The sequence below is a fragment of the Pleurodeles waltl genome, chromosome 4_2, assembly GCF_031143425.1.
Source record: "Pleurodeles waltl isolate 20211129_DDA chromosome 4_2, aPleWal1.hap1.20221129, whole genome shotgun sequence".
In the NCBI taxonomy this organism is placed as follows: domain Eukaryota; kingdom Metazoa; phylum Chordata; class Amphibia; order Caudata; family Salamandridae; genus Pleurodeles; species Pleurodeles waltl.
Window position 1 is genome coordinate 1,026,634,296 of NC_090443.1, and position 17,271 is coordinate 1,026,651,566.

At 42.4% G+C, this 17,271-nt stretch overlaps 1 protein-coding gene across 3 annotated transcripts in view; it reads right to left on the minus strand.

Annotated features, from left to right (window-relative positions):
• Positions 1-17,271, minus strand: part of LOC138293626 (Golgi membrane protein 1-like) — a 132,541-nt gene that overhangs the window by 14,108 nt on the left and 101,162 nt on the right. For 2 of the 3 annotated variants that reach the window (XM_069232912.1, XM_069232910.1), the window contains exon 7: positions 6,844-7,008. The exons of the other annotated variant lie outside the window; for it this stretch is intronic. In XM_069232912.1, the coding sequence (XP_069089013.1) occupies positions 6,844-7,008 (165 nt within the window). The remainder of the gene's footprint in view (positions 1-6,843; positions 7,009-17,271) is intronic. 3 annotated transcript variants of the gene reach the window in all.

The window sequence follows — 17,271 nt, forward strand, 5'->3', positions numbered from 1 at the left end:
GATCCTGTTCTCCACCAGTGATTTCACGGCGGTTGCACTGCCATGAAAAGGCTGGCAGAGAAGGGGTGCAGCGGGCCCCATGGGGGCCCATACACTTGGCATGGGCAGTGCAGGGCCCCCACTGGCCAGCCCCGTCTCAATGTTCACTGTCTGCTTTGCACCCTACGCTCTACAGCATTGCCTCTGGCTCAATTGCGAGTCTGAGACAATGCTGTAGGCTGTTTCCCGCTGGGCCAGTGGGAGGAAACTCAGTTTTCACCTGCTGACCCAGCAGGAACATCGTAATGAGCCCGGCAAGGAGGCAGCCACAATGGCGGCAATCTCCCTGTCGGATTTTCGGCGGACGAGCTTTTCCGTCCACCAAAATCGTAATTATGCCCATTGTCCTATTTGTAACAGAAGGATTTACATAAAAAATAAAAATTCTCTGGAAACTGAAAAATTTATCTAAGAAGAAGTACATCCGAAATATATAAACTGTGTTAAAAAAAGACACAATTAGAGATTGAATATTACTTACATGTATTTAACCATTTGTACATTTGGAAAATATTTGTACATTAGTGCAAAAGTGAAAAAGTGCTTGTGCAACGTGACAAGTGAAAAAGTTGGGACTGAGAACATAGAAAACGAGTTAAAAAAAAAACGCAGTGCAACACTCGCCTGCGCAATGCCGGTCTGGAATATTATGATTGTTTATTCCCAATCATCCAGGGCATCATGTAATCATACGCGTAAGGGATAATAACTCAGTTCAGGCCAGTGATCAAATCGTTGACGTTTCGACCTACGATAACGCAGTTACTTGGAACCTTCGAAGCGGGTCTTCCTCAGGACGTATGTGTGGGGCAACCTCGATTCACATGAAAACTCAATGTTTCTTTAGGTGCTTCCTTCTCGTGTATAGATGGTTGATCTGCTGAGCTGTACGTTGGCCTCAGCAGTACAGTTCTAAATGTTAAGTCTCTTTTGAGTGTAGTTTGACAGGCCCCTCCAGTGGCATAAGGAATGGGTGCTATCTGTCATGGGGAATCCTTACTTGCTACGACCGCACTGTAAAGATGTTCCATTTCAAGAAAATTCTTAAAGTTTATGTAAATCGTACTGTTTCTACAGGAACATATGAGATTTGCTATGCAAGCAACTTTTTAGTTCTCCCTCTTAACCTATTATCATGCCATGAATATGTGTGCTTTCATTGTCTAAACATTATGAACATTTTGTAAAGGTTATGTACAGACACATTTTGACTAGTTAAACTGCAAGACTTATTATTAGCATGGTCCATTTTGTGTTTAGGGCTTTTTACTATTAAATTGATTATTTGCCAAATGTGCTGTGGCTTATTAGTTTCCTAGGGCACTTATGGCCTCATTTACGAGGCCGCTGGCTCAGGGCGGCACAGCAAATGCCTTGCTATGCCGCCCTGCGCCCCCGGGGAAGGGCAGAAATGCACCATATCTACAAGATATGACCCATTTCTGTCCTCTCTCTCTGCACTGGTGCACAAGCTGCTGCCTAGTGCCAACGCAGGCACCCTTGCATCATGGTGAGAAGGCCTGCGTTGCAGGGACGATTGTTTTTGTGCAGGAAGGGGCACCTTCCTGCACAAAACAATCACAAGAGGTGTTTTCCTCTTTCTATGTGTGCAGGAAGAGCAAAAAAATAGGGAGAAATAAAAGATATTTCTCCCCGTTGTGTCACACTTACGCCACCCCTGAAGTGGTGTAGGAATCTAACGCATTCCCAGACTTGTAAATCTGGGAATGTTCCAGATTCCATCGGAATACATGGGTGTTGCGTGGTAACGCCCCAAGCAACACTCATCGAACGCCCCTTTCATGCAGAGTTATGCGTGAAAGGGGTCCATATTTACAAAGCCATGAGAAGCCATACCAGGCGGCTTTGCGCGGCCTTGTATATATGGGCGAGGCACTCTGCCAAAAAAAAATGACGCTCCGATGGTGCGGTGTGCCGCTAGGGCCTCGTAAATGAGGCTCTTGGAATTTTACACCATTGGCTGGCTTATACTGATTCATCAGATTCTCATTAACTTTTTACTTTCTCTAATGATAATTCCGATATTTGAATAAATCTACAAAACTGGAAAAGCCTAATCGTATATTTTGCCTTAATGGTCTTCGCTGAGTGTTCAAGTACAGGATTCGGCCTTGCTTGGAACGTCAACATCACCAGGGTCAAAGGTCATTTGGCATCACTTGCTGGGAAGAAATATGCAGTTGGGAGCATGAGCGGCTCCTGCGTTAGGGCGGAGGAACGTCACCCCCTGCCAGCAGGATTTGCAACCTTTAGAAATAAAACAATAAACGTGGCTTATTGTAGTTTTGTTTCTAAAGGCGTGTGGCCAGTGGGGGTGAAGAGCATGGAGGAGTGCACAGAGCACTCCCCTCAGAGCGCATGTATATTTGGCCGGGGCTACGAGGTAAGTATACATATATATATTTTTTTCTTTAATATATATGTATTTGTTTGCCCTCCCTCCGCCACCATGCCGAGTCACCAGTCGCGACTGGTTGGGAGTCAAAGCCAAGCTACTTCCACTACCCCTGGCATTTTGGTGATTCGAAATATGTGATGTATGACTCCACTGAGCAGCCTGAAAGGTCAGCTTTGTGCAGGGACAAGTCTTGTGCTGGCTGAGGTCCTCCAGTGTGACAGAACTGCATGTAAAAAAACATGTTTGGAGCAGGGTGGGATGAGGAGCACAAATGCCAAACCTGATTTGAAATAAAACGGTGCTCGAGGGTTTTAAGTTGCATTTTTCATTACTGGACACAAAAGGCGGGATAACCAGCAGCAAAGACCGGCATTAAACTCGAAGCAAAAAATAAACGCAATCATTGGCTCGCTCATATTTTGGCACTATCAATGTTGCAATTCAACAAGCACTGACAAAAGCAAAATATGAGCGCACCAGCATCACAGGGACAGGAGTGTGGGAGCCAAAGGGTGACATTCTGTACTGGGAAAGTGAGGGAGAGAGCCTCATAAAAAGAAAAGACTAGAGAAATTGGAGCTAATCCAGGTGTGGACTATTATTTAAAGTGCTGACATCCACAGAATGCTGTGGATGGATCCCAGTGTTGATGGACAGCCCTGCTACCCAATTCCAAAAGCCAGCTGAACGACAAGGGGTAGTGGCTGAAAGGGACTGTTCAAAGGCCCCTTTCTGTATATGTACGTTATGTGTATGTTGTGTTGTTGTGTCATGTGTGATGACATAAGCTTGTGACAGACAGCTAAAGCTAGTTGTAGACTAGACCAAAGAAGGTGCAGGCTGTGGGTGAATGACCTCCTGATGCAGAGAGAGACAGTCACAGGTTATCTCATTTACTGTACTCTCCAGCCATCAGTACATGGGACAGTCACCTCTCATCCAGACCTCAGCCATCAATTGCCCCAAACAGTCCCAGACTTGGTCGCTGCACATTTAACTTTGCTCCATCTTGGCCGCTCTCCAAGGGTCAGCAAGTTTGAGCTGCCTGGGAACAATGTTTATGATGCTATTAACCATGCCATGTTTGTTGTAGATCAGTGGTCCCCAACCTTTTGACTTCTGAGGACTCCGCTTTATAATTACTGGAACCCGGGTACCCCCACTTTATCATTACTGGAATATGGGGACCGCCCCTGAGTTATTACTTGAATCCGGGGACTCCCTTTACCCCCACTGAGTCATTCTTGGAAGCCAGGGATCCCCCACTGAGTCATTATTGGAGGCCGGGAACCCAGTCTAAACATTGTCGATGATTTAAAATGCAAAACAATACAGAAAAAATACAGAAACAAACATCCATCAAACACATACACAAATGATCACACTTTGTTTAATTTGCAAACAAATATACATTAAAAAATGATTTTTATAGGAAGGTTGGAGCTTTTCTAATTTCAATTGAAGCCACACATCGTCCATACTATATTCTGTTTGATGCCCCTGCACTGCTCCCACAAATCAATGAGAGGATACAAATTTAGTTTTTAGCCTCCAATGTCAAATCCCTTGACATTTACAGTATGTTTTAAAAAAATGTATTGTACATTTAGCCACTTTATTTATATACACTAATCTGTTAATAGTACTTAATCTTCTGTCACGGACCTACTTAGGAGGCTTTGCGGACCCCCAGCGGTCCCCAGACCACAGGTTGGGAATCACTGTTTTAGATCATACATTGAGCACGGAAAAAAAAATTGGTTTCTCTTGGTTTTGCCAATCTTTTCTAATGGTTTATGTTGTGGGCATATGTCCTACAGCTTGTTATGGAAATAGGTGATGGATTTTTTAAAGGAGGCTCCCCAGTGAGTAGCTCGCCAGCTACTGGTAGCTCTCCAGCTACCTGTCAGTAGCTCCCCTGTGTGCATCCCAGTATTATAAATTGGAACCTTCTGCTTGGTTGAATTAACATATTCTCGACAAAATTGTGTATTCTAAGAAGAACATGAATGTATTTTCAGAACCTGTGAGGTGATGTTAGGAGAATAATGGCTGAATTTCCAAAATATATTTAAAGCTGATTCTTGAATGATAAATCACGTGGGCAGACACATTACTAACATGATTTATTTTGTGCCAGGGGCACTGAGCTGTGGCTGGCATGTAATACCCAAGCACAGGCATTCCAAATTGACGAAGCCTTTTTTACATTACTGCTGTCAACCCCCCTGACGCACTGAGGTAATCCCTGCTGCTAGTCTTGGATATAGTAGTCACTAATGTAATCTTGTCAGATGTGGTCACTATTATAACACTAATTATATTAGTAGCTCTCAATGGTTTTCGCTGAACATAAGTAGCTCATATTATGGAAAAAGGTTGGAGACCCCCTGCTTTAAAGCCTGGCAGTGCTTGGTCCATGTGGAGGGCAGAGTTCATGAGCTAGGCCAGCAGAACCACTCTGGGATCTGCACACACTGCAGAACAGGCTGATCACTTGGGGACATTTCACAAACTGCATTACTGTAGTACGTTTACTCATACTGCAGTAGTACTCCTAACATACTACAAAATGCTATTGACAAACAATAATAATACTGAGGTCTCTTCCTCTCCTATCTTTTGTGTGCAGAATTCTCTGCCCAGACTGCGGAGATCTCCGCACAGTTAGGTATATGTTTTTGTAGTAAATGTGGGAGGGACCGCGTGGAGTGGCTGGAAAACAGGGAACAATTATGATTACAGAGTAAGACCCTTCCTATTCACAAATTGCACTTCTAAAGTTACTCAAGCTAAAAAGGACCCAAAATACCATAATGTACCCTAGCTCAGAGCTGGAGCAAGTTTGGTACCTACAAAGGCCACTGAGGTAATATGACATCCTCCCATTGAAAACAATTGAGGTAGGGACTTTAAATAAAATCCATAGGAAATAATGTTAAAAATAAATAAACTAAGCTTAATGTTTCTAAAAATGAATGTTTTGTTTAAAAAAATATATATAAATTGCAAATGCATTTTATTTTTAAATAATGTAATGCCCCTTTTCAAATTATAAATAAATGTAACTTTGATTGTTTATTAAAATTAATCAATTTAACTTCATACATAATGTTTAGTAGCTTTTAGTACATAACAAATAAATATAAACATTTTCCTTTAGGTGGGTTTAATCTTTTTCTAAAGTCTGTATATTCATAATTTTCGTTTAGTTTAATATACTCAAATTAATAAAAAATTTAATTTAAAATGTAGTCAATAGTGCTGTAACATTTTTTAAAAATGCATTCTACATTAAAGCTTAACACACAAAAATGTTTATATTTTTTCAAAAACTTACATGAACTTCTATTACTTTCCTACTTTGCCATAGGAAGAGCACTACCCTGTTTGTGGAGGTCTCCATCAAGTGTGCGGAACGTCAAATACGGTTGTAAAGTCACTCCAAGTAGTAACTTTACAATCATATTTGATGTTTTTACTGATTCTACTCCTATTTCAGGGCATTGGGACACATAAGTTTACACTTTAGAGTAACTTTACACTAGTTTATGATGAATAGCCAAAACTACTTACTTTACTTGAAAGTCTAGGAGTAACTTTACAGGTGTAGATTTATTCATCTTTTTGAATCAACCCCTGGGTGTCTCTGTGACTTGCAGTGTTTCACTGTTATCCTGGTTGCCTCTCACATAGAGGATAAACCATGTTTGTACTCACACTTTGTAATTAACTTGCATGTGCCCCCTGCATTTTTGCCTGTGTTGACATCGCTAGATACTCTTAGGAAGCCTTAGGACATGCACCAACTCATGCTTGTGGCTTTGCCTTGGGTTGAGTGCTGCTTTGGTTGAACAATCTGACCTACACTACAGACACGTGTAGTCATGACAACTACTGGGAGGATCTCATTCATTAATGATGTGGAGGACTTTGTTGATCGGGGAGGTCGGATATATTTCTGAACCCCTTGTAGACTCCCTTGTGCCTCCACCTTCCACCCTTTCCATCCTCTTTCTTCTTTCCACTTTTTAAATGGACGCTTGTATTTTCATTAAGTGATGGTAACCAGAAGCATACAAAAATTCAATATTGCTAATGCTTTGTTGTAGCGGGATCGGCCAATGAGCTTGCTCAATTAGCTAGTGTTAACTATGTTTCATGACAATTTGTTCATTTCTTTGTTCGATGAGTGCAGCCGGCCTTCATGCTTAATATTACAAAAAAAGAAAGAAGTCACAACACTCATGCATCTATCTCCTAGTCAACCCTATTTTGGAGAAATGTTTTGTTCAATCAAATCTGAACTCTTCCTATGAAATTGTTACTTCATTGACATTTGCGTTACTCCAGAATAACAACTGAGAAACAAAATATTACCCTACCGGTGTCAGTGAATAATCTTTTGAGTTGATCTACCAGCTTCAGGGGTGGAATGGGGATCTTGAGAGCAGAGGGTGGTGTTGACGTCTTGGCAGGAAGTAGGGGTGGTAGATCAGCTTTACTGTTACCAGCGTCTTTCTTTACGTCTGGTTGTTCTTCTTTGAAACCTGAAAACATAGCAGTGTGTCAGAACCTTTTCTGGACCCTGTCCTATTGTATATTGTCATTGATGTAATTTCATCATGGGAAGATCTCAGTAGCTCCTCCCCGTTACTAGACCGCTCTGCCAGCTCTTGAGCGTCCTTAAGCGGATCCAGACAGGAAGTGGTGGGGGAATGTCATAGGGCAGGCGTTCACTGGAGCCCTTCCCATTCCTGCTACAGTCATCACAAGGCCTTGATGAATCTGGCAGTGGAAGAGGGACAATGGGATGGATATTACAGTGTTTGGGTGTTACCCTCCTAAAGCCTGTCAAATTAGCGGTTAACAAGATGGTGAAAGTGACACTTTTCTGAGGCATTAGCTGGGGGACCTTAGGAACCCCACTTGTTCTGCTGAGGAATGAACTTGCTGTTCAGATAACTAATTCTATGACACAAAATGTGGTTCATATCATACTTTTTTAACTTGCTACTTTATTATAGCAGCCACAAATAAACAAAAAGACTGCACTTCTGAGAAACCATGGGCTATGAACCAGTGGTGTAACATTAGCTCCCGTGGTGCGAGGGGGGGGCTGAGCTCCAAGGGCCCCACGCAGCACAGTAAACGTACACGTGCGGTGGGCCTCTGGCTTGGGAGCTCCTGACTGGGTCCGGGTTGCCCCCTCGATGTACTTTGCAGGGGGGCCCCCTCAAGTTTAGTTACACCCCTGCCATGAACTACAGTAGGGGCACTCAAAATACATCCAGGGGCTGGGGGCGCTTAGAACCTGCCTGACCTTTGCATGCGCCCCTCCTGGTGAACAGCAGCATTTGACTGCTGTGTACTTGACTGAGCACTAACATCTAAAAAGATGTTAAACAAAAAGAAATGCATTTATTTGCACATTAACTGAAGTACAGGAAAAGAAGAAAAAAGGTTTCCTGCACCACTTTCGGACCTCTTTCATTTCTTTTTTTAAAACATCTTGCAGCAAACACGTTAAAATAGATTTCTTCAAAACTCAAAAAAGTGTATTTCAATAACATGCAGAAGCGTATCGTCTTAGTATACCAGATTATACCACTGCATTGAGAGGCCTTTACTAACAGTGATAGTTCTCAAACATGAAGTTAGAAATATTCTTGCCTCCCCCCGCCCAGACAACAGTGTCATCAGTGACCCAAGAGGCTCGTCAATGGTCATGTTCACCCTCCATGTGGCCTAGATGTTATTATACATGAAGAGACATTATCAAACACAAGAGATGTTTGTGTATATCACATATCCTGATCTCATGTATTTTAGGGTGCTCTAAAAGGTGAGAATGATGAAAAGAGAGAGGAAAGTGAAATTAAACAATTGCCAATTGTACAAAATTGGGTCTATTAGTCGAGGGAGGAGAGAAACCACCTCAAATAATCACAATCCCTGTCAGGGTGAACCACTAAGGCCACTAAATTAACCTAAACTCAACCTCTTCGTAGCTGCGGCACAGAGCAGACAGGTTTAACTTAGAGACAATGTGCAAAGTATTTATGCAGTACTAAACAGTGATAAAGTTCAAATGTAAAAACGGCGGACATTCCAAAACAAATTACAAAAAACAGAGTCAAATTTAATAACAAAATGACACCAAAATGACAAAAATTCCAATAAGGGGAACCAGAAAAATGTGAATCTTCATGAACCAAGAAACACAAAGGCCCAAATTAAGACTACGGCGGACGGAAAAGGACATCCACCGAAGTCCCGTGGTCAGGCTTCCGCCAGTGCAGTCCCCTTCCCACAGGACCTATTACGAGTTTCCGCTGGGCCAGCAGACTGAAACAGAGTTTCCACCCGCTGGCCCAGTGGGAAACAGCCCACAATCATAATAGAGCCGGTGGCAATGCTGTGGTGCGTAGGGTGCACCAGCACCCGCCATGCTTTTCACTGTCTGCAAAGCAAAGCAGACAGTGAAAAAGGCGACTGAGCTGGCCATGGGGGCCCCTGCACTGCCCATGCCAAGTGCATGGGTAGTGCAGGGGACCCCAAGGGGGCTCCTGAACCCTGTCTCCCCCAACCTTTACATGGCTGTGCTACTGCCATGTAATTGCCGGCGGAGAAGGGACTCGTAATCCCCAGCGAAGCACTACTTGCAGTGCTGTCCTGGTGGATTAGGACTGCCTGCACCGCCAGCCCGTCCAGTGGAGGAAAAGTGGTGGTGCTGGCGATCCGACCGCAGCACAACCACCACGGTCGTGATGTGGTTGTCTGACCGCCACCGTGGCTCTTGGGGTCTTAAAACCGCCAGGGTCGTAATGAGGTCCAAAGTATCAATGATGGTCATTGGTCATGGAAGAACAGGACTTTGCAATTTGACACTGAGCCCTACGACCCTTGGAGTCCAGTTCTTTGTCCTTAGTACATGAGGGAGAGCAGGTCTAGCCTTCATAGTTCTTCTCAGGTCAAACACAGCAGGTCTTGTCCTCTTCTAGTTTTCCACATGTCCAGAACGTGTTCTGAAGTGGGTGCCTCGATATGGCATGTTTATGCCTGGCATGAGCTAGTTGGTGAGAATGACCCTTCAGTACGTCCTAACCAATTGGGTGAAGGTTCCTTGGGCCAACCCTAACCACTTTGGGCAGTGTGGAGTCTACTATGGTAATCCTAATATCCTCCCACATCTAACACTAAACTCCTGTTTGATGCAGGTCCTGTACCCACAACAACCTCAGAGACAGACGTCTGGAAGAGGAAAGATGAGTTTTCAGCAACCAGACAGCTGATACACAAGAATTGTTTCGGCATTCCGTTTCCCTCATTTGAAGCATGCCCGAGTGTTATATGTAATCCCAGCCGAGATGTCAAACAGGCGTTTGACACTGTAATGTCAAAAAGAGGCCCACTGTGATTGAGGCCTGGCTGGGTGGGGGTGGGGTAACAAAAGAAGGGCCCCACCCAAGGCTGAGCTAACATTTGCCTGTGACAGGGGAGGTTTCTTTGAAGTGAACCCCAAGTGTCATATGAGAACCCCCAGCAGACCATACAGGATGTGGCATTCAAGCATAATTTAACACTTTAATGTAACAAATTATCCTCACAGCCCCACCCTGCATATTCTATCAGGTTTATGGGGGTCGTCTCTGTCCATTCAGGCCAACCTACTGTTGGCTCCTGGGAGGCATTTCACATCAGTTCACACCTACTCAAAGGCTAATTACTGGCTCGCGGAAGTGGGAGAACAAATGCAAAGGGGCCCCAGGGGTTTTCATGAATGGAAAAGGCAACTTTCTAAAAGTGCCTTTTTCTTAATAATATTACAATTTCAATTTTACCATTAAATTGGTTTTGAAATAACTATTAAAAAGAGTAGTTGAAATATATTTCTAGCTGCTTCCAAAGCAAAATTAGCATTATTAAAGGTAATAATATAATCCAGTGTTTTCCTATGAAGCAGCCAGCCTCACCACAGTGGAAATAGCTTTTAGGGCTTTTTCACTGTAAGGACGTGTAACATTAAACCTTTATCTCCCCTACTTTTAACTACCATGCGCCCTGAATTATGGGCAGTAAGGTCTTCTTAGGGTGACTTATTAATATTTAAAAGTTCTTTTGACCGGTCGAATTTATAGTTTAAACCTGCACAGCCCAACTACATGCGGCAGGCCTGCAGCCATATTTACACTGTCTCTGTAGTGGATGGCACAATGGAATGCTGCTGTCCACTCATATTATTTAACTTGCTGGCACTGTGTGTACACTTTTGCACCATTTATTAGGTACTTATAGGTAAATTAAATATGCCAATCAGGGTATGCAAATTGCATCACGTTGAAAGGGGAAAGACAGCACTTTCATACTGGTGAGCAGTGATAAAGTGCACAGTTCTAAAGATAGCAAAAAAAAATGTCAGGGCAAAAATCTGGATTGTCACCATGCAAAAGATTGTGTCATTTCCAACATCTAGGATTACATAATTTGCTAAAGTGGGGAAGCCAGGATTGATCTCAGGTTTTCTGGTTTCATGCTGTGCAATTCAGCAACTAGATGGGTATCTCTTTTCTATTCTCTTTTTACATCAAAGTTAATCCTATGTCTTTAAACCTTGGTGCATGGGATTACAGCAAGGGTGGCAGACGGAAGCCACCTGAATGCTGAATTTGTTTTGGGCTTGGGAATCCAATAGATCCTCAAGCAGAGCCAAAGTCAGGCATCTGGCTCATGCTTGGCTCGAGACGTCAGTGGCTCACCCATCTCTATCACATAATGGAAATTAAAGGGACAAAAGCATACTCGTTTATAATGTTTCCTTTCATTGTGCCCTGTTCGCATCACATACTGTGTTTTTATTTAGCGAATAAATATATCTGTTATTGTTTCTCGTTTATCATAGTATTTCTGTTTGTGTTAGCTTTTACATTGTACATTTCTGTGCCTGACTAGACACTTTCTGTTACATTCCCAAACTCATTGTATGTAGCAAAATATGACTTAACTTCAGCTGTAGCCATTTCCATTTACTGGTGAGTGTGGTAGCAACTGTCTCTTGTAAGTCCTCACCTGCACTTGGTTCTATAATTCAACTAACATAACTACATCAACTGACTATAATGCTATATTCAGGTAATGCATTATCTGGTGCCAGGTGGCAGAGAATATGTTTTGTATGAACTCACACCTCAGCCACAGAGCACTGCTCTGAGAACTGTTTTGGAAGTTTAAAGTCATTTTAGCCAGAAGAAGCATCTGCTAAAAAAAAAACTTTATAAGTGTGCAATTTCACAAGTGTGCTGTTGCACATATACAGGCGAATGTATATTGAAAACACAACAAGCATTAGCAGCATTGACCATGCCGCTCGGTCTTGTTTATAAATGAAAATGCCTCTTCAGTCACTGATGCATTTAGAAAATCATCATTCATGCACTTTCTCACTCATCTTTGCACCCATGCATCCATTTATCCACCCACCAACTCATTCTTGCGTTCACCCACTTACACAACCACAATAAAACACACACACAACAAACTCAACAACATATGGAAGAGAAATGTAAATTTGAAAAGTAGAAAAAAGAAAATATGCTGCTGTCTAAACATGGGAAGAGAATGCTTGCAATGACAATGAAATAGCCTAGCAGCGAGTGACTGTCTTGCAATGGTACAGTGGTCCTGAGCAGGGTGTAGCTTGGTCAGTAAGATTGGTGGTGGGTGAGCTTCAGATTTTCCAACAGTCAGGCTGGCATATAATGTTTAAATAGAAGAAAAGTGCACAAGAGGGACCTAAGGGCAGTGGAAAGATAGATGAATGCAGATTGGTAAGATTAATAAGAGAGAAAAGACAATATTGTGTAAAATAATCAATATTTTTGAGGACTTTCAAAACAGAGAGGGAGAGAGTGTGTGTATTTTATTGTATTGTATTGTATTGTAAAAGTATTTATATAGCGCTTAATACCCCAGACGAGGCGTCAAAGCGATTTTCAGCAAGTAGCACATATGTAAAAATTCCTGGTGAATCTGACTGACATCTCACAATACCTGACTGAAAGCACCTGCACCCAACTATTTATCAGAGAATACATTTATTAAGGGGGTGTAACACTCTAAACGCCCCCCTGGAGCTATACGCCTGGTCCTGCACCTAATATATCTGTTTTAAAGATCCATGATGGCATGGGCAATACAATCTCATGATGGTCGCCTTTTGTGGAGGGAGTGGCCAGGCGGAATACGATACACTGAAATGAACTGAGCAGCAAGGAAGCAGCTCATTACCACTGTCTGGGGAGCTGTTTCATGCTCTAATACAGTGGATCTTAACCTTTTGACTTCTGTGGACCTCCACTCAATCATTACTGGGACTGGGGGACTCCCAGTGAATTATTATTGGAATCTGGGAACCCTCAGTGGGAAATTACAGGATGCCAGTGACTCCAGCTTAAGTATTTTCAATAATTTGGAACGCAAAATAATATACAAAAAACATGGAAACTGTCATTCATCAAAAACAAATATACAAACGATGAAATATTTTATTTAAATTACAAACAAATTTAAAACAAATCTAAATTTAACTGACAAGGCTGGAGATTTTCTTAATGAAATTGAAGCCAATAATCGTCCACACTATATTCTGTTTGTTGCACTCCGCGAATCAATCTGAGAATACTACTTTAATTTTTAGCTTCCAATTTCACATTCCTTCACACTTACAGAATATTTAAAAAAATGGTAAATGTACATTTTGCTTTTTTATTAATATATATTTATTTAATTTGTTAATATTATTTAATTTTCTAAGCAATCGCAGACCCCCTGTGTATACTTTGCGGACTCCCCAGAGGCCCCCGCTCTAAAACAATGACAGTAAAACTAGAACAGGGAAAGAAATGAAAGTGGATGTATAAAAGTAGAAAATGGATAGTTTAAGGACTGGGGCAACATCCCTGGTACCGAAATGCATTAATGTTCACAATGAATGTGCTCATGTGATCAGATAAATATTATCACTCGAAGGGCATGGGAGCCCATGGCTGAAGTGTGCTGACGTACGTGCTGTCATCGATGGAAGGAGCGAGTAAAAGGCTTCCAGACAGATATACAGACCAATGGCAGAAGGGGGCAGAACCAATCAAAGCCCATCTCTATCTTTCTCTCTCTATATAAATAGTCATTTTAACGTAACATCTTGACCTAAAAAAACACTGAAATTCACCAGTTATTATTAACAGAACTATTACTTGCACCCCACTGTACACAGCATTGTTGTCAATTGTGTCATTTCAGATGTAGTATTGTTGTTAAAAACTTCGCACTTGTATAGCGCACTACTCACCCGTTAGAGTCTCAAGGTGCTGTACACATACCTCTATGGAACCCCTCCTGGCCTTTTTCCCTGTGAGGTGCCCACTCCTGGGCATCCCCAGGCATCCAAGCGCTGTTGGGGCCGTTGTGGAGATTAAGCAAGCTATTGCCCAGAGTGGGACCCATTAATTAGATTAGGCACCGAGGTGAGAATTATCTGGTTCAAGGGAATTGAGCCCAAGACCTGCAAGGCAGGACTTGAACCCTGGTCCTGGGCCAGATGTCTGCATCAGGGTCTGCCTCTCCAACCATTGTGCCACACTTCTCCACAATTTGTTGTCAGTGATGTCATACAATGTCATGAGTAATGTAGTATGTGAGGTCATAAGTTCAAGGAACTATAACTTTCACCCCCGCCATGCACAGTGTTGTCATCAAGGATGTTATTTCAGAACTCATCAGTGATGTTATCAATGATGTCATAGAACATTTTCTGATTGATGTAATATGTGAGGTCATAAGCAGTGCATGGCGAGGGCATGAGTTATAGTTTCTTCAGATAACTACAACTGGTGAATTTCAGTGTTTTATTCAGTTTAAAATGTTATGTTTTAACTGACATTTTCACCTAACTATAATGTCTTTTTAACCTTTGTTTTTAGTGAATTTCTAAGGCTTTTTTTATTTAAGGCAAAGTGAGATATTACAGTACCTAATTATTAAGACACTTTAACCTTTGTTTCTTTCCATTAATTTTCTAGGTTTTTTTAAAACGTAAAGTAATATTTTATAACCATACGTAACTATACTAAACATGCACAACCCACCCATTTGTGGTGTGCTGCAGGGCCTGCCTTGTGCCCAGGCCCTATGCCCAACCACCCCTGCAGCGCACAGCCTTTGACATGAGTTACCTGCAAGGCCAACCACATTTAAGGGGCCAACAAACCACAGACACTCATGCCCGCCCCCTTTTTTTAATGGTTTTCTGATACTGATGGACTATTGTAGGAACCAGTGCAGGCCCCTGTAAATTTGAGTAGGGGGCCTCGCTGAATCCAAGAGTCTCACATGTGTAATTATATTCAGCTGTTTGGGCTGTAGTCCACAGATTACCCCAAAACTTTCAAGGAAGGAGCAGAGGTGAATGGACTTTTTTTTAAAGTTTTGCTCAGATTTCATATTCAATAAGCAGGCCTAATGCCTTGATTAGAACTTTCCATAATAAACAGATCAGCCCAATGACATTTGAAATAACGTTTCACAATCAAACAATCATACCTATTGGCTTGTCACCATATCCACCGTAATAAACATCAAAGCCCTTAACTACTACAGTAGTGGTGCAACACAATACCTCTCTTCATGCTTTAATTCAGAGTAATTTCAATCAATCATTAAATGCATATTTACTTTAACATATGACTTTCACAATAAATAAGTCAAGCCTACTGCGGTTCTCCTATGTCTTTATAATAAACAGAGAAGGCTTATAACCTTGAAAATTGACTTGCCACCATAACCAACTGAGTCTTGCTTTACTAAGCTTTCCCGCAAGGTGGAATGTGCAATAGAAGCACTCTTTTTCAGTGGAAGCACACAGCTTCTGCCCAATCAAGTACTGCACTCAACCGACTTACAGGCAAAGCCTAAGCCATTATCTTAGTAGGCCATTGAAAGCTTTTTTTCTGAGGATCACATAAGGTATGTGACAGCTCTGCTATCAAGTTAGACCTACAAAAGGACGGTATATACAGCAGGCGGGCGCCAACAGCTTTACGCTTGCTGGCTGCTGAGGCCTTAGAATGCACTTTAAGGGTGCACTTTCTACTATTGTGCACAAACTTCTGAATTTCATTTAATCACTGAACTGTGGAGGTGCACAAATTGAGAAATACCTCTGATATTTGTATATTACAGTAATTGCTAAACTATGTATAATATTACTTGCAAATGTTTTATGAAGCGAGCCAGCTGTGTCTACTTTTTTTTTATAATTTACCTTTAAAACTTCTAGCATTTCTCACACCTCCAAAAAGGGTATCTCGTACCCCAAAGAATGCATGTGCCCACCCTAGACTATGAACCACTGCCCTAAATGAACCTGATGAATTTTATTTTCCAACTTAGAGAAGGGGGACTTAGAATCAGCTTTACAACAACAGCCACTTGCACCGATTGAGTTATTTTCTTTGCACATTTTACAGCATTTCTTAATGATAGACATTCACCTATTATTATCGTACTGACAATCAGCAATTTATAATCTTGCTGCTTAAGGATTGGCTTTTATATTATAATCATTGGAATAGGTAACAGTTCCTACAAATAAATGTTTATGTTATGAAACCACTGCCACTCGTTTATGTGTTCCTAAGTGGTCTTCTCAATGAATTATTTAATTACTTTGCATGATTCCTATTATTCACTTGTACCATGGACTCTCACTAGAATATTCAATTTGACTCTTCTAATACTAACATTTTCCGACTGGATCTTCTCTGGTTTGCATCCTCTTAACTGAGGGTCAGCTTCACACTTGTTTTCTGTATATATGTAATATTTGCCTTCGATATTCCTCATTCTTTCTCACGCCATGTGTGAGAACATATTGGTCCAAACCCTTACATATATATTGTTATTTCAAATCTGTATTGCTTACTTCTCTTGATTTCCAATTAAAAGCTACAGAAAGTGTGATTTCTCTATCAATTAGATGTTAACTGTGTACTCAATACTATTTTCTTATAGCCTTGAGAAATTCCCTGATGGAACGAAACACATGTTTTATCTGTAACCGACATTGATACGCTCAGCACACCTATTAGTCGAGGATCACCTTTTACAAGATCATCCTTGTTCTACAAGCCATTAGAAAAGTGTTGATGGGATGAAACACATGTTTGCTATCCTGTTCATTTTGATGTGGGCTAACATAGGGCCTCATTATGACCCTAGCGGGCGGCGGAGGCTGCCCGCCAGGATCCCGCCCTCCAAATTACCACGCCGCGGTCAAAAGACCGCGGCGGGTATTACGAGTTTTCCCCTGGGCTGGCGGGCGGTTCCAGTTAAACTGCCCGCCAGCCCAGGGGAAAACGACCTTCCCACGAGGATGCCGGCTCGTAATCGAGCCGGCGGAGTGGGAAGGTGCGACGGGTGCTACTGCACCCGTCGCGTATTTCACTGTCTGCAAGGCAGACAGTGAAATACATTTTGGGGCCCTCTTACGGGGGCCCCTGCCGTGCCCATGCCATTGGCATGGGCACGGCAGGGGCCCCCAGGGGCCCCGCGACCCCCCCTACCGCCATCCTGTTCATGGCGGCTTTCCCGCCATGAACTGGATGGCGGTAGGGGGGGTCAGAATCCTCATGGCTGCGGAGCGCGCTCCGCAGCCATGGAGGATTCCAATGAGCAGCGGAAAGTCAGCGGGAGACCGCTGACTTTCCGCTTCTGACCGCGGCTGAACCGCCGCGGTCAGAATGCTCATTGGAGCACCG